This window comes from Epinephelus fuscoguttatus, linkage group LG5 (genome assembly GCF_011397635.1).
Source record: "Epinephelus fuscoguttatus linkage group LG5, E.fuscoguttatus.final_Chr_v1".
Lineage (NCBI taxonomy): Eukaryota > Metazoa > Chordata > Actinopteri > Perciformes > Serranidae > Epinephelus > Epinephelus fuscoguttatus.
This window is the reverse complement of record NC_064756.1, coordinates 41,912,641-41,927,000: the sequence shown is the minus strand read 5'-3', so window position 1 is coordinate 41,927,000 and position 14,360 is coordinate 41,912,641. Positions and strand designations below refer to the sequence as shown.

Here is a 14,360-nt window from a genome sequence, read left to right as displayed (position 1 = left end):
AAAGCCATCCTTAACAGTTTAGCACCAAGCACGCTATCTTCTTACCTCACCGGCTGGAATTCTTTCAACAATTACCACGCCACTTATCATCTACCATTTCCCTCTCTGGACGCCATGTCCATGTGCAACTTCATCACACACTGTCACACTGTAACAAAGATCAGGGCCTCCAGCATACAAACATATCTGGCTGGTATCAATTTATTCCATAAATTATCCACCGGCCTCCCTTGTCAGTCAATCTCGCACTCTCACATCACCATGCTAATCAAAGGCTTACGAAAGTACGAACCAGCGCTGACAGCCAGACGCCTTCCTCTCACCTCCGATCTGCTCTGCCGCTGCATATGCACTCTGTGCTCCGGTTACATTTCTCCCACAGTCGACTTAACACTGGAATCAATGTTTCTACTGGCTTTCTTCGGATTTCTGAGGTGCTCTGAATTTGCTCCAACCTCATCTGTCTACGATCCTTCCCGTCATCCCGGTCTATCCGACATCACCACTCACACTTCCGACTCGCTCATATTCACACTCCGTAGGAGTAAAACCGATCAGTTAGGACTATCCTTTCCCATCTACATCTTTCGCCTCAACTCCTTTCTCAGCCCGCACGAGCCACTGACCAGATACATCCCCACCCGGTATTCCACCCACGCTTCACCACAAGATCCCCTCCTCTGCACTGAAACAGGGAGGATGGCCACCCGTTTCTGGTTCCAGAAACACTTCCATAATATCCTCCGTCTCTCCGGAATTTCATCAGATCATTACTCATGCCATTCGTTCCGCATCGGCGCTGCCTCCTCAGCCGCCAGATCAGGAATTTTCAGACCAAGTCATCCAGGTCCTCGGCCGCTGGTCTTCACAAGCCTATCAATCCTACATCTACAACAACCTCAGTGATCTCTGTCTAGCACACGACAGACTAAGTCTCACTTAACCAGACTCTTTTGGGGGCTTCCTAACAGCACGGGCTCATCAGGACACGAGACAGAACCCCCACACTGAGTCTCTCCGCCCACATCTACACCTCACCCAGTCCGACCCTCCAATGACATCATCTCCATCCCGTTTATTCATCTGCAAATCTGCACTCCCCCATTCATCACCACCCCATTCATAACCATTTCTCTGACAATTACATCTTCATTAAATCTTTAAACTGCATATCGCTGTGGTGTGGTCCTTGCTAGTGAAATGGAGTTAAGTGTTTAACTTAGGTTCAGGAGCAGGACCACACCTCGACCACTCCTCTAATCACCTGACTAACGTATATATACCAGCACAGCGCTACCACAGGCCTGTCAGATCTCTCGAACCCACCCTCCCTCCCCTTCTGTTCCTCTCTTTCGTCAATCTGCCGTGTACCTCTCCTCATCTCAATCTAGGCATCAACTGGGGGGCTTCCTAACAGCACGGGCTCATCAGAACACGAGACAGAACCCCCACACTGAGTCTCTCCGCCCACATCTACACCTCACCCAGTCCAACCCACCGATGACGTCATCTCCATCCCGTTCATTCATCTGCAAATCTGCACTCCCCCATTCATCACCACCTCATTCATAACCATTTCTCTGACAATTACATCTTCATTAAATCTTTAAACTGCATATCGTTGTGGTGTGGTCCTTGCTAGTGAAATAAATATGAGTGCTGCAATGAGGTGTTTTTAATTGATTGTGCTAGAAGTATATTCTCGGCCACCTGAAAAACCTACACAACCCCACTGGAGAATCGCTGAAGGGCTTAAGACTGAAATGATACAGGAAGTGTGGTAAGATAGCAGCATGATGCGTTATTATCTTATGAATGAAGACGAAGAGGAGAAATCGCTTAGCTTAAAGCGAATACCATTGAGAAGGGAGGGCATACAGTGTGCCTGCTTAATATGTTTACTTTGATGAAACCCAGTGAGCAGAAAATCGAGGCCCGCCGCTATTACAGTATTACGGTAATTGTTTTCCCATTTAAACGGGGTTGACGGGAGAATTAAATAAATCACTTCATATTAATGATGCAGTGATAATATTGTCTGCAGCACTGAATGGAGTAGTAGGCTGATCAAATGAGACACACTTAACAGTGAGGGAGGCTGATGATCGGATGGCTTAAACCGCTGGCTCTCTTGCCGTGAGGGATTCCGGAGCTCCGGGGCTGGAGAGGCTGGAGACAGAATGAAGCGCTGGTTCGGGGTGGACACCAGCTGCGAGTGGACCGGTTGGCTGAGAGTGGTGACTGCTGCATGTGGAGGCCTGCGGTGATGATGACGATGACGAAACGACGCCATGTGAACGATGGCGGAAGTGAAGCATGTCCAGGGACTGAAGCAAGGTGTGCGTGGAAGCTTGGCCGGAGTAAAGCCTGATTTATGGTCCTGCATTAAATCAATGACATACCTACGTCGTAGGGTACGCGCTTACACAGGAGGCTCGCCGTAGCCCCCGGCGTAGCCTGACGTGCACCTCCCAAAAAATGTAACTACACGTTGAGGCAACGCAGACCCAGCGCAGACCGAGAGGGCTGTGATTGGTTTGCTTGGCAGCAACGCATTTCCGGTTCTGTATTTCCAGATTGTGCCATCCCCGCCATCTTTAAACATCTTCTGTTGTGATGTAGATGTTGCAGTAATAACATACTTTCTTCGACATCCAACAACTCCAACTCCAGCAAGATTCTCTCTCTCTCGGTCGCCATTTTTCACTGTGACTGGAAAAGCCGGAACCTAAACAAAGAATCAACTAGAGACGACGATAACCATTCAGGAAAGGCCCCCTACCGCTCTGGCAGTGAATTGCACCGCGATGAAATGGAGTGACGGAGAAGTTCGAAGGGTTCACGATGGCATCACGGCAATGATGTAGGTACAACATAGGTACGCCGCAGGACCATAAATCAGGCTTAACGGGGGATGGCGCATGGCAATCCGGGTGTACGTATGCAACGTGTCCTGGAGAAACAAATCATGTTATGTGTAGTTTGGGCCCACATCTTGAATTCGTACGCGACACTGAGCTCGAGACTGAAGAAGGAAACGGAGACAGAAGAGCGCGTTGACAATACTTAAAAACAGGTGAAATTGCCTGAACTGGAGGACTTGATGAATGAGAGATGATTCCGCTGCTGCTGAGGAATCGCACAAGGCTGTACAATCAGCAATAGACTGCAGGGAAAAAAGGTAAGGTGAGCAATTGTTGGCAGCAATTCTGCCTAGAATGACAACTGAAGCGACAGAGGAGAGAACAGATTTAAAATCTTGTAGTGACAACCTGATTGGCTGATAAAGGTCGTGGCTAATTACGATAGGACAGCTAGCCCTTAGTTAGGCTGACTTAGGCCTAGTCTGCCGGAGGACCCCTCTATAATACACCGGGCCCCTTCTCTCCTTCTCTCTCTCTCTCTCTCTCTCTCTCTCTCTCGTATCCTATTACTGCATCTAGCTAACTCAGCCATTCTGGATGTCACTAACTCGGCTTCTTCTCCGGAGCCTTTGTGCTCCACTGTCTCTCAGATTAACTCATATCACAGCGATGCCTGGACAGCGTGACGTGTGTGGTTGTGCTGCTGCCGTGGTCCTGCCAGATGCCTCCTGCTGCTGCTGCTGCCATCATTAGTCATTAGTCATACTTCTACTGTTATTATACACATATGATTATTGTCACACATGTATACTGCCAGGTATTAATACATACTTTCAACATATTGTACCGCAGTAACCAGAACTATAACTATAATATTATTACTTTCATTAATGTTGTTGTAAGCTACTGTCATTACCTGCATCTCTCTCTCTCTCTCTCTCTCTCTCTCTCTGTGTGTCTCATTGTGTCATATGGATTACTGTTAATTTATTATGCTGATCTGTTCTGTACGACATCTATTGCACGTCTGTCCGTCCTGGAAGAGGGATCCCTCCTCAGTTGCTCTTCCTGAGGTTTCTACCGTTTTTTTTTTCCCCCGTTAAAGGGGTTTTTTTGGGGAGTTTTTCCTTATCCGCTGTGAGGGTCTTAAGGACAGAGGGATGTCGTATGCTGTAAAGCCCTGTGAGGCAAATTGTGATTTGTGATATTGGGCTTTATAAATAAAATTGATTGATTGATTGATTGATTGATAGAAGAGAGCATGCCCGGAGGCAGCTGATTGGAGGAAGCAGTGGGAGTGAGAGAGAGAGAATTGTGAATGAATGAGCACAGAAAGGTCTTCCTGATCGAACTTGAGCTTCATCACTATTAACCTGTACACTGTTCAAAAAAACAAAAACACTTTATCAGAACTCTACTTCAAGAAAATATTTCATTGTCATGGAACTAAGCAAACACCAAGGCAGTTAGACTTAAGTGATGTCAATCTGTCCATTTAGGAAGCTCAAGTGATTGTCAATCAGTTTCACCTGCTTTGGTGCAACTGAAAGTGACAACAGGTGCAGTAGAGAGGCAAAAGCAAGACAGTTCCCAAAAAGGTAATGTTTTGCATGTGGTGGCCACAGACAGTTGCTCTCTCCTTATCCTTCCTGACTGATTCTTCACTAGTTTTGTGTCCTGTTAGTGTCCTTGTCACTACTGGTAGCATGAGGTGGTATCTGCAGCCCAATCAGGTTACACAGGCAGTCCAGCTCCTCCAGGATGGCACATCCATACATGTGGTCGCAAGAAGGTTTGCTGTGCTCAGAGCCCAGTACTGTGCAGCTTGACTGGCATTCGCTAGAGAACACCAGAATTGGCAGGTCTGCCATTGACGCCCTGTTTTCTTTACAGGTGAGAGCAGATTCACACTGATCATGTGACAGGCCTGAAAGAGTCTGGAGACATCGTGGTGAACATTATGCTGGTGTAACATTATCCAGCACGATTGGCTGGGCAGTAGGTCAGTGATGGTCTATATATATGGTCTCCATATATCATAGCCAGCAGTACCCTGACTGCTGCCAGGTACTGGAATGAAATCCTCAGAGTGACTGTCAGACCTTAAGCTGGTGCAGTGGGCCCTGGGTTCCTCCTGGTGCAGGACAATGCCCAACCATGAGGCCAGAGTGTGTAGGTAGTTCCTGGATGATGAAGGCATTGATGCCATTGACTGGCCTTCTGGTTCCCCTGACCTAAACCCAATTGAGCACCTAGGTATCGGTGCATTTGATGTCGCCAACTACTGCCACAGACTGTCCAGGAGCTCACTAATGCCCTGACCCAGGTCTGGGAGAAGATCCCCTAGGACACCACATGCCAACTCATGAGGAACATGCCCAGATGTTGGGAGTGCACACAGCACACTACTGAGTCACATTATGAGTTGCTGTGTTAAAATTAAAGTGAGTTGGATCAGCCTGTGATTTCAATTTTTTACCTTTATTGTCAATGTGATTTTGAATCCAGCCCTCCGTGGGTTGATGATTTTGGATTCCATTGACTGTTCATCATTTTGTTCTCAAAAAATTACACAATGTACATCAGTAAAGGTCTTTAATTTAAATAATTTGTTCATCAAGATCTCATGTGTGATAGCCTGGAAATCCAGATGCCCTGCCTCCAGCAAATTCGAATTTGTTTTGCACGGGGATCTGGCCCAGACGAGCAGAGCCCGGTGAATCGCCATCGGACCAATCAGATCAGTCTGTCTGACAGAGGTGGGCTCTGGGCGGGCGTAACATGATGAAGACAGCGCTGCGCCATAATAATTGAAAAGTAAACAGCCAAGATGGCAACTGCCAAAGGAGGCGGTGTCCATTAAATTTAGCTTTGGAAGAAACAAATGCTAAGCCAACTACACTTATCTTTTTCCTTGGGAGAGGAACAGAAGACTGCCCTAGAAGCCGTCGTTTCCAGGAAGGACGTTTTTGCCGTTTTGCTGATGGGATACGGCAAAAGCATAGTATATCAGTTAGCCCTACTGGTCGGCAAACCAATGGGGCTTACTGCAGTGAATACGTCACCTTGTTTTTTGCTCTGATTGGCTATCATGTTATCCAATGCCTCAATTAGTGCCGCCCCTTGGGTAGGAAGGGTGTATGGATGAGGGCCAGACTCTGGAGGTATTTTTGTGTCTTTTTGTTGCAATCATATAAAACTGTTTTGAAAGCATATTTCTTGAACTGCAATCAAAAATCAAGTTTGTAAGTAAAAACGTATGATCATTTTGCTTATAAATCAGTCTTCTTTGCTTGCAAGTTAAAAAGTTTTGCTTGCAGATCAGTCCTCTTTGCTTGCGAGTTATAAACATTTGCTTGCAGATCAATCCTCTTTGCTTGCGAGTTAAAGTTTTGCTTGCAAGTTCAACTACACTTAATGGGCGGGGCCTACGCTGATGGATGAGAGAAGAGTTTCTACTGGTGGGTTTGATGTGGTTCCATACAGACAAGTCAAGTCAAGTCAACTTGAGAGCACATTTAAAAAACAACTCACATTGACCAAAGTGCTGAACACATAAAAAATAAAAAATGAAAAAATACAGAAGAAATACAATAACACAAAAACCAGAGCCATAGCAGCAACATACATAAATACATAAATCAAGGCACAAATAAGCACAGAGTGGGAGATTAAAATATCATGTCAGGGGGATACAAATGCCTTTGAGAAGAGGTATGTTTTGAGCCTAGATTTAAACGAGTCAATGGAAGGGGCAAATCTGATAGAAGGGGGGATGCTGTTACAGTGTCTGGGGGCTGCAACCGTAAAGGCATGGTCACCCCTGTGTTTAAAATTGCAGCATCGTACCACTAGGAGCCCCAGGTCAGCCGATCTGAGGGATCTGGAGGTAGTATAGGGGGTTAAAAGTTCTGTGACGTAGGTGGGGGCCAGACCATTCAGGGATTTATATACAATATATATATATACTCTCTTACGGGTTCCTGTTAAAAGTCTGACTGCAGCGTTTTGTACCATTTCTAAGCGGGAGAGAGATGATTGATTCCGGTGTACAGTGAATTGCAGTAATCCAGGCGGGTGGAAATGAAGGCATGGATGACTTTTTCTAGGTCCTTGAATGTGAGGAATGGCATGAGTTTTGAAATGGTGCGGCGTTGGAAAAAAAACTGGCTAAAAAAAACTGGCTTTAACTACTGAATTGACCTGATATCCAACTTGAGTGGTGAATCAAAAATGAAACCAAGGTTTTTGACGTGAGGTTTGATGAAAGTGGATAGGTTGCCAAGACTGCTGGATATCAGGTTGATGTTGTCAGAGGGGCCGAAGAGAATGATTTCTGATTTACTGTCATTGAGTTGAAGGAATTTTGTTGCCATCCAGGACTTTATTTCATTAATGCAGTTTTGGATGTTGGTGAGTTTGCACTGGTCGTTAGGTTTGAGGGGAAGATAAAGCTGGGTGTCGTCAGCATAACAGTGGAAGAAGATGTTGTGTTTTTAAATGATATGACAGAGGGGGAGCATGTTTATGGGGAAGAGAATGGGACCTAGGATTGAACCTTGTGGGACACCGCAGGAGAGGGTTGCTGAGGGGGAGGAGAGTGAGCCAATGTTTATGGAGAAGCTTCTATTGTTGAGGTAGGATGTGAGCCAGTTCAGAGCGGTGCCATTAATACCACAGCCATGGTGGAGACGGTCTATTAGTATGTTGTGGTCTATTGTGTCAAATGCTGCGCTGAGGTCGAGGAGAATGAGGATGACACAGTTACCGGAGTCGATAAAGAGGAGCAGGTCATTGTAGACTTTTAATAGAACGGATTCTGTGCTGTGGTGAGGCTTGAAACCAGACTGAAATTTTTCCAGGATGTTGTTATGGTGTAGGTAGGGGAGCAGCTGATTGAGGATGGCCTTTTTGAGAACTTTTGACAGAAATGGTAGTTTTGAGATAGGTCTGTAGTTGCTGGGTAGTGTGGGAAGTGTTCAGAAGTGGCTGAATGACTGCGTGCTTGAAACAGGTTGGGACGGTGCCAGTGATGATGGAGCCGTTGATGATGGAGAGGATGCTTGAACCAGTGACTTCAAAGACATCCTTCAGGAGAGCAGTGGGGATAGTGGTTTTATGCCAGACTCGGCTCCTTTCAAAGACTCCTTGCGAAGCACTCCTCCGGGGTTTTTTCGGACCTAATTGTATTGCGGAGTTTTGCACAGCAGCGACCGGATCTTTGCTCTCAAACCATATACAAGTGTGATGGCACAACAGTCTCCTTCAGTACATTATTCTATGCTTTCTTTTGATTTTCACATTGGCTAGTCATCCTGTTTAATTTGTCTTCTGATTAAATCGGAACAGCTGAAACAAGTTGTAGGAAGCCTCTGCAAGTAATTGGTTGCTGGCAGACACTCTGTGCTGCAATAAAATGGTTAATCAGCAGTGTTGTGCACTGTAGAGCTGATGCACTACTGGTTCTGCCGGCCTGAATAGAATATAATGTCTATATCCTTACTGTTGTGTACAGCCTTTATAGACTGAGCTGAGTAGTGATGCGCGGGTTGACCCGTAACCCGTGGGACCTGCAAACGGACCTGCAGGTCGGGCAGCAGTGATCGTCTGTTAAATCGGTCTGTAAATGATATTTTGACATTATTGGCCATTACTGTCATGACATCCGAAGGTACTGATGCGTTGAGCAGGCCCGTTGGTGCTTTCGTGGTAGTGTAGTTGGTTGTTCAGGCACCTCTGCTGTTGAATTAGGTCGCGCTACTTTTGTGGATCGGGTTGTTTTCATTTTCCGCACTTCCCTATTCTGGTTTTGACTCTGACTTCTGATTGGTTACAAGGGCCTTTCAGTTAGAAGTTACATCGCCACCTACTGCTTTGGCATGTGTATTACATCACTTGGTAGCGGATTTTGCAGTTTCGTGTGGATATCATATTTTTTATCATACCACTCGTGTGGACAATTTTTTTTTGGAAAACGGAGCCTGAAAAACTTCGGTTTCAGAATTGATTTTCGCCTCACCTCCCGCAATGAATTTCCCGTGAACTACAGAACTCCCATGTTGCTTTGCAAGCATACTAGGCTGATGAGTAGAATTTAAGAGACAGGCTAAATGACATGATGTTGCACACTCTTGTACAGTCGGTGGCGGCATGCACCTTTAAATTGTTTGCAATCCGCCAATAAACCGAGAGAAGAAGAAAAAAAATGCTTTGCAAGCTTTCAGTTTAGGCCCCGCCCACCAAGTTCAACTTTTTACTCGCAAAACTTTTTGACTTGCAAACGAAAAAAAAAATGACTGGCAAACAAAACTTGGATTTGCATTTTTTAATAAATTATTTTTTACTTGCAAGAAAACATTTTTTTGATTGCAATATTGATGCTTTTGGTCTCAAATCTCAAACCTACCCAGTTTACTTGAATAATAAAGAAACAAATGTACCTCCATAAGACTCAAAATCTTTCTAGATTTGAGTCTAGATACCAGGCTAGATGTGTGATTTAAGTGTTCCCCTTTTTTTTTTGAACGGTGTATGTTTCTTTTGTATGTTCTTCTGCAACTTGATTTGTTGCTGTCAGATTGGTTCAGTCTAAGTGCATCTGGGGAATTAAGTGTCTTCTTGCTGGGACTAACCTTAATGTTTGTGGATTTGGGAAATAAATGGAAATAAATTGATTTGGACACTTTTTAAAATAATATACTTTATAATCTTTCGGGAAAAGTATCAAGTATTTTTCCAGTCAAAAGGCTCAAATCCAAGTGAAGTCACGAGTCACTGGTGTTAAAGCCCAAATCAAGTTGCAAGTCTTTTTTGTGAAGTGTACATGACATAGCAGCGCACAAATTATAGGCTATATGTAGTCAGGAAATGGCAAAATATTTTTATGGTATAATTTTCAGTCATTGCATTTAGGGAGGATATCAAGTCACTCCCAATCAAAAGACTCAAGGTGAGTCATGAGTCACTAACATATTGCTGACTCACTGAGGTTGAGCTGAAAGTCTATTTTTGTCAAGTTGAAAATCACCAGACTTCAAGCTATGTGACTTGAGTTGACACCTCAAACCCTGATTGCTTACATGTTTAGATTTTCCAAAACAGAATGGCAGAATGATCATTTTTACTTGTGCCAGTTAATGAGTCTCTGCACAAGTTTAGATAAGTCAGTTCAAGAAAATCTATTTAGTTTTACAGAAATGTCAGGTATTACTGATGTGTATAGAAAGTCTTTGCTTTAACTGTGGCCATTATATCAAAGTATAAATATATCACACCACAACTTACACTAATCAGTGAGAGTCTAGGTTTTCCAATCTTGTTCCTAATAATGTGTTGGGCACTTTCTGTGCCACTAGAGGGCAGGGTATGTGTATAGTTTATGCTGGGATTTAGTGGATGGGGTAGGGTTAGGAATTATGAAGTGGTTAAAGGCAAGCACTCGGTAAACTGATTCCCGGTAACTGAGTTCATGAGATATGAGTTGCATTTGTATTGTTTGTATAGCCTCAAGCCATAGGCTACGCTGTATAATAATGTACAGCCCTATTTATACGAGGTGAAAGCAGCACTGAGGCTCATACTACTCTCTTGTCACAGTTTTAGAATAAATTATTAATATATATTTATATAATATAATATATATAATTTATACATATATATGTGTATATATATATATATATATACAGTACAGGCCAAAAGTTTGGACACACCTTCTCATTCAATGCGTTTTCTTTATTTTCATGACTATTTACATTGTAGATTCTCACTGAAGGCATCAAAACTATGAATGAACACATGTGGAGTTATGTACTTAACAAAAAAAGGTGAAATAACTGAAAACATGTTTTATATTCTAGTTTCTTCAAAATAGCCACCCTTTGCTCTGATTACTGCTTTGCACACTCTTGGCATTCTCTGGATGAGCTTCAAGAGGTAGTCACCTGAAATGGTTTCCACTTCACAGGTGTGCCTTATCAGGGTTAATTAGTGGAATTTCTTGCTTTATCAATGGGGTTGGGACCATCAGTTGTGTTGTGCAGAAGTCAGGTTAATACACAGCTGACAGCCCTATTGGACAACTGTTAAAATTCATATTATGGCAAGAACCAATCAGCTAACTAAAGAAAAACGAGTGGCCATCATTACTTTAAGAAATGAAGGTCAGTCAGTCCGGAAAATTGCAAAAACTTTAAATGTGTCCCCAAGTGGAGTCGCAAAAACCATCAAGCGCTACAACGAAACTGGCACACATGAGGACTGACCCAGGAAAGGAAGACCAAGAGTCACCTCTGCTTCTGAGGATAAGTTCATCCGAGTCACCAGCCTCAGAAATCGCAAGTTAACAGCAGCTCAGATCAGAGACCAGATGAATGCCACACAGAGTTCTAGCAGCAGACCCATCTCTAGAACAACTGTTAAGAGGAGACTTCATGGTCAAATAGCTGCTAGGAAACCACTGCTAAGGAGAGGCAACAAGCAGAAGAGATTTGTTTGGGCCAAGAAACACAAGGAATGGACATTAGACCAGTGGAAATCTGTGCTTTGGTCTGATGAGTCCAAATTTGAGATCTTTGGTTCCAACCGCTGTGTCTTTGTGAGACGCAGAAAAAGTGAACGGATGGATTCCACATGCCTGGTTCCCACTGTGAAGCATGGAGGAGGAGGTGTGATGGTGTGGGGGTGTTTTGCTGGTGACACTGTTGGGGATTTATTCAAAATTGAAGGCACACTGAACCAGCATGGCTACCACAGCATCCTGCAGCGACATGCCATCCCATCTGGTTTATGCTTTAGTTGGACGATCATTTATTTTTCAACAGGACAATGACCCCAAACACACCTCCAGGCTGTGTAAGGGCTATTTGACCAAGAAGGAGAGTGATGGAGTGCTGCGGCAGATGACCTGGCCTCCACAGTCACCGGACCTGAACCCAATCGAGATGGTTTGGGGTGAGCTGGAGCGCAGAGTGAAGGCAAAGGGGCCAACAAGTGCTAAACACCTCTGGGAACTCCTTCAAGACTGTTGGAAAACCATTTCAGGTGACTACCTCTTGAAGCTCATGGAGAGAATGCCAAGAGTGTGCAAAGCAGTAATCAGAGCAAAGGGTGGCTATTTTGAAGAAACTAGAATATAAAACATGTTTTCAGTTATTTCACCTTTTTTGTTAAGTACATAACTCCACATGTGTTCATTCATAGTTTTGATGCCTTCAGTGAGAATCTACAATGTAAATAGTCATGAAAATAAAGAAAACGCATTGAATGAGAAGGTGTGTCCAAACTTTTGGCCTGTACTGTATATATATATATATATATATATATATATATATATATATATATATACATATATATTATATGAATGTATAATAATAATTTATTCTAAAACTGTGACAAGAGAGTGGCGTTGATGTATTGTATTTTCATACTACTGTTGATACTCAGCTGTTGGAGTGTCTAACTTGTCTAATTTGTGCTTTTTTCCACAGAATGTCTGCCTTCAGTAAAGTCAATTTCTTTAGTTTAGAAAAACATTTTGCATGTTGCCATGTTTTGGCATTTAGTTAAGATCTTTTTACTGCTCACTAAAGTCTGCAAACTTGTCAAAGTCCACACATCAGGACTACAAATGCCATGTAACTGCAATGAACATACTGTCTTGCCTTTATATAAAGACGGTATTTCTTACACTGGTGATAGATTAAAACCTTAAGGTCGGTTGATTCGACATTGACCACATTTGTTAGAGTCGTGTAACCTCCACATACATTTATTTTTCATTTGTCACCTGTAAAACATTGACAATAATCAGTCGACCTGTACCGTCACTGGAGATATATAGGATTTGAAACAAGCCTACAGCATTCATAGTCATGTATAAATCGTACAGTACAAGTACAAATTGATCAATGGGCATTGCTTTTATATAATAAGGTATTGATTATACAAGCCACTATAGGTAGGCAAAAAGTTTGACATGAAAAATAATGTGTGTAAGCAATCACACACAGAGACAAACATAAATAAGGGTCACATAAAAAAATGTGTTGAACAAAATGTACCAGTATTGTAATACAAAGACATTGTCAGATAACAGTTGCACAACAGAAGTTCAGGGAAAAAAAACAAAAACAAAGCAAAACACAAGAAACAACAGCATAACAAAGACCGTTTATTGCTCATGCAAGTGCGTGCCTAAGAACTAATTTATCTTATTATTATCTTATTTGAAAATGTTAAACAGTGCAGTTTTTGAGTGAAGCTGTGTCATTTAACAGATAAAGTCATGGTTGAGGAATTTGATGCAAATATTTTTAGAGTGACAATGCAATAGAAACATCTTTTGAAGCTGGGATAAAAGAAGGCATAAATAATTGGGTTTAAAGTTGAATTAAAGTAACCCAACCATACAAATGTTTCAAAGATGGCAGTAGGTGTACTGAAGGCAGTGTAGGCATCAATTACGGAATTTATAAAAAAGGGCATCCAACAAAAGATGTAGGCACCGAGCACAATACCCAGAGTCTTTGCAGCCTTGTGTTCAGACTGTTTTATCAACCCTTCTCTTGCTCTGTCATTTGAACAATTGCTCATATCTCCAATCTTTCTTACATGCTCTTTAGCCACGATGAATACTTTAGTGTACAGACAAACCATCACAGTGCAGGGAAAGAAGAAGCAGATAACACTGTCTAAAACACTCCAAAGGCGATTAAAGAGAAGGTTACAACTGCCAAGACAGTTTATTAATGCCATATAATCCTCTAAACCTGCACTGTTGGCCTTTGAGTAAAGTAGTCCATAAGAATAAACAGCAGCCAGTACCCAGCAGGCACATACCATAACCCAGGCAACTGGCATGGTGATATTCTTAGAATAATGCAGAGGATTGCATATTGCTTGTTGTCTGTCTACAGCAATGCAAATTAGGTGGAAGATAGACAGAGTGGTAAAAAACACATCAAAACTGGAGTGCAGCAGACAGAAGTCATCACCATAGAACCAGCAGCCGTGAACGGTCCGGATGGTGCTGAAGGGCATTACAATAACACCCACTAGTAGATCAACCAGAGCAAGAGATACAATAAGGACATTGGTAGGATTATGCAACTCCTTGAAATGACTTATAGACACAATGACAACAGAGTTCCCTAAAATGGTAACCAGCATGCCTAAAGCAAACAACAAATAGAGGGCAACTTTGGTCCCCACACTGAAATGTGCCTTAACACACGAAGTGTTAGAGCCTGGAAAACAGTACTGTTCTTGGGAAAGGCCAAAAGTCATCATAAACCCAAAGACATATGCCAAAACCTCAAAGACGACCCAATAGAACCTCCAGAGAAAGGTCCATGGAAGAAGCACACTGCAATCTCAGTCTTGTAACCAAAGACACAAAGTAGAGGCCTCCTACAAATCACCTGATACACTGTGTAATCCAATTAAAAACCTGCTATTAGCATATACAGTACAGGCCAAAAGTTTGGACACACCTTCTCA

General features: G+C 43.0%; 1 protein-coding gene across 1 annotated transcript; it reads right to left on the bottom strand.

The window, feature by feature from the left end:
- Window positions 1–13,127: 13,127 nt before the first annotated feature.
- LOC125889059 (trace amine-associated receptor 13c-like) lies at window positions 13,128–14,147 on the bottom strand. Its single transcript, XM_049576707.1, has one exon. It carries the CDS (start codon window positions 14,145–14,147, stop codon window positions 13,128–13,130), a length of 1,020 nt encoding a protein of 339 aa, XP_049432664.1.
- Between the last annotated feature and the right edge of the window lie 213 nt (window positions 14,148–14,360).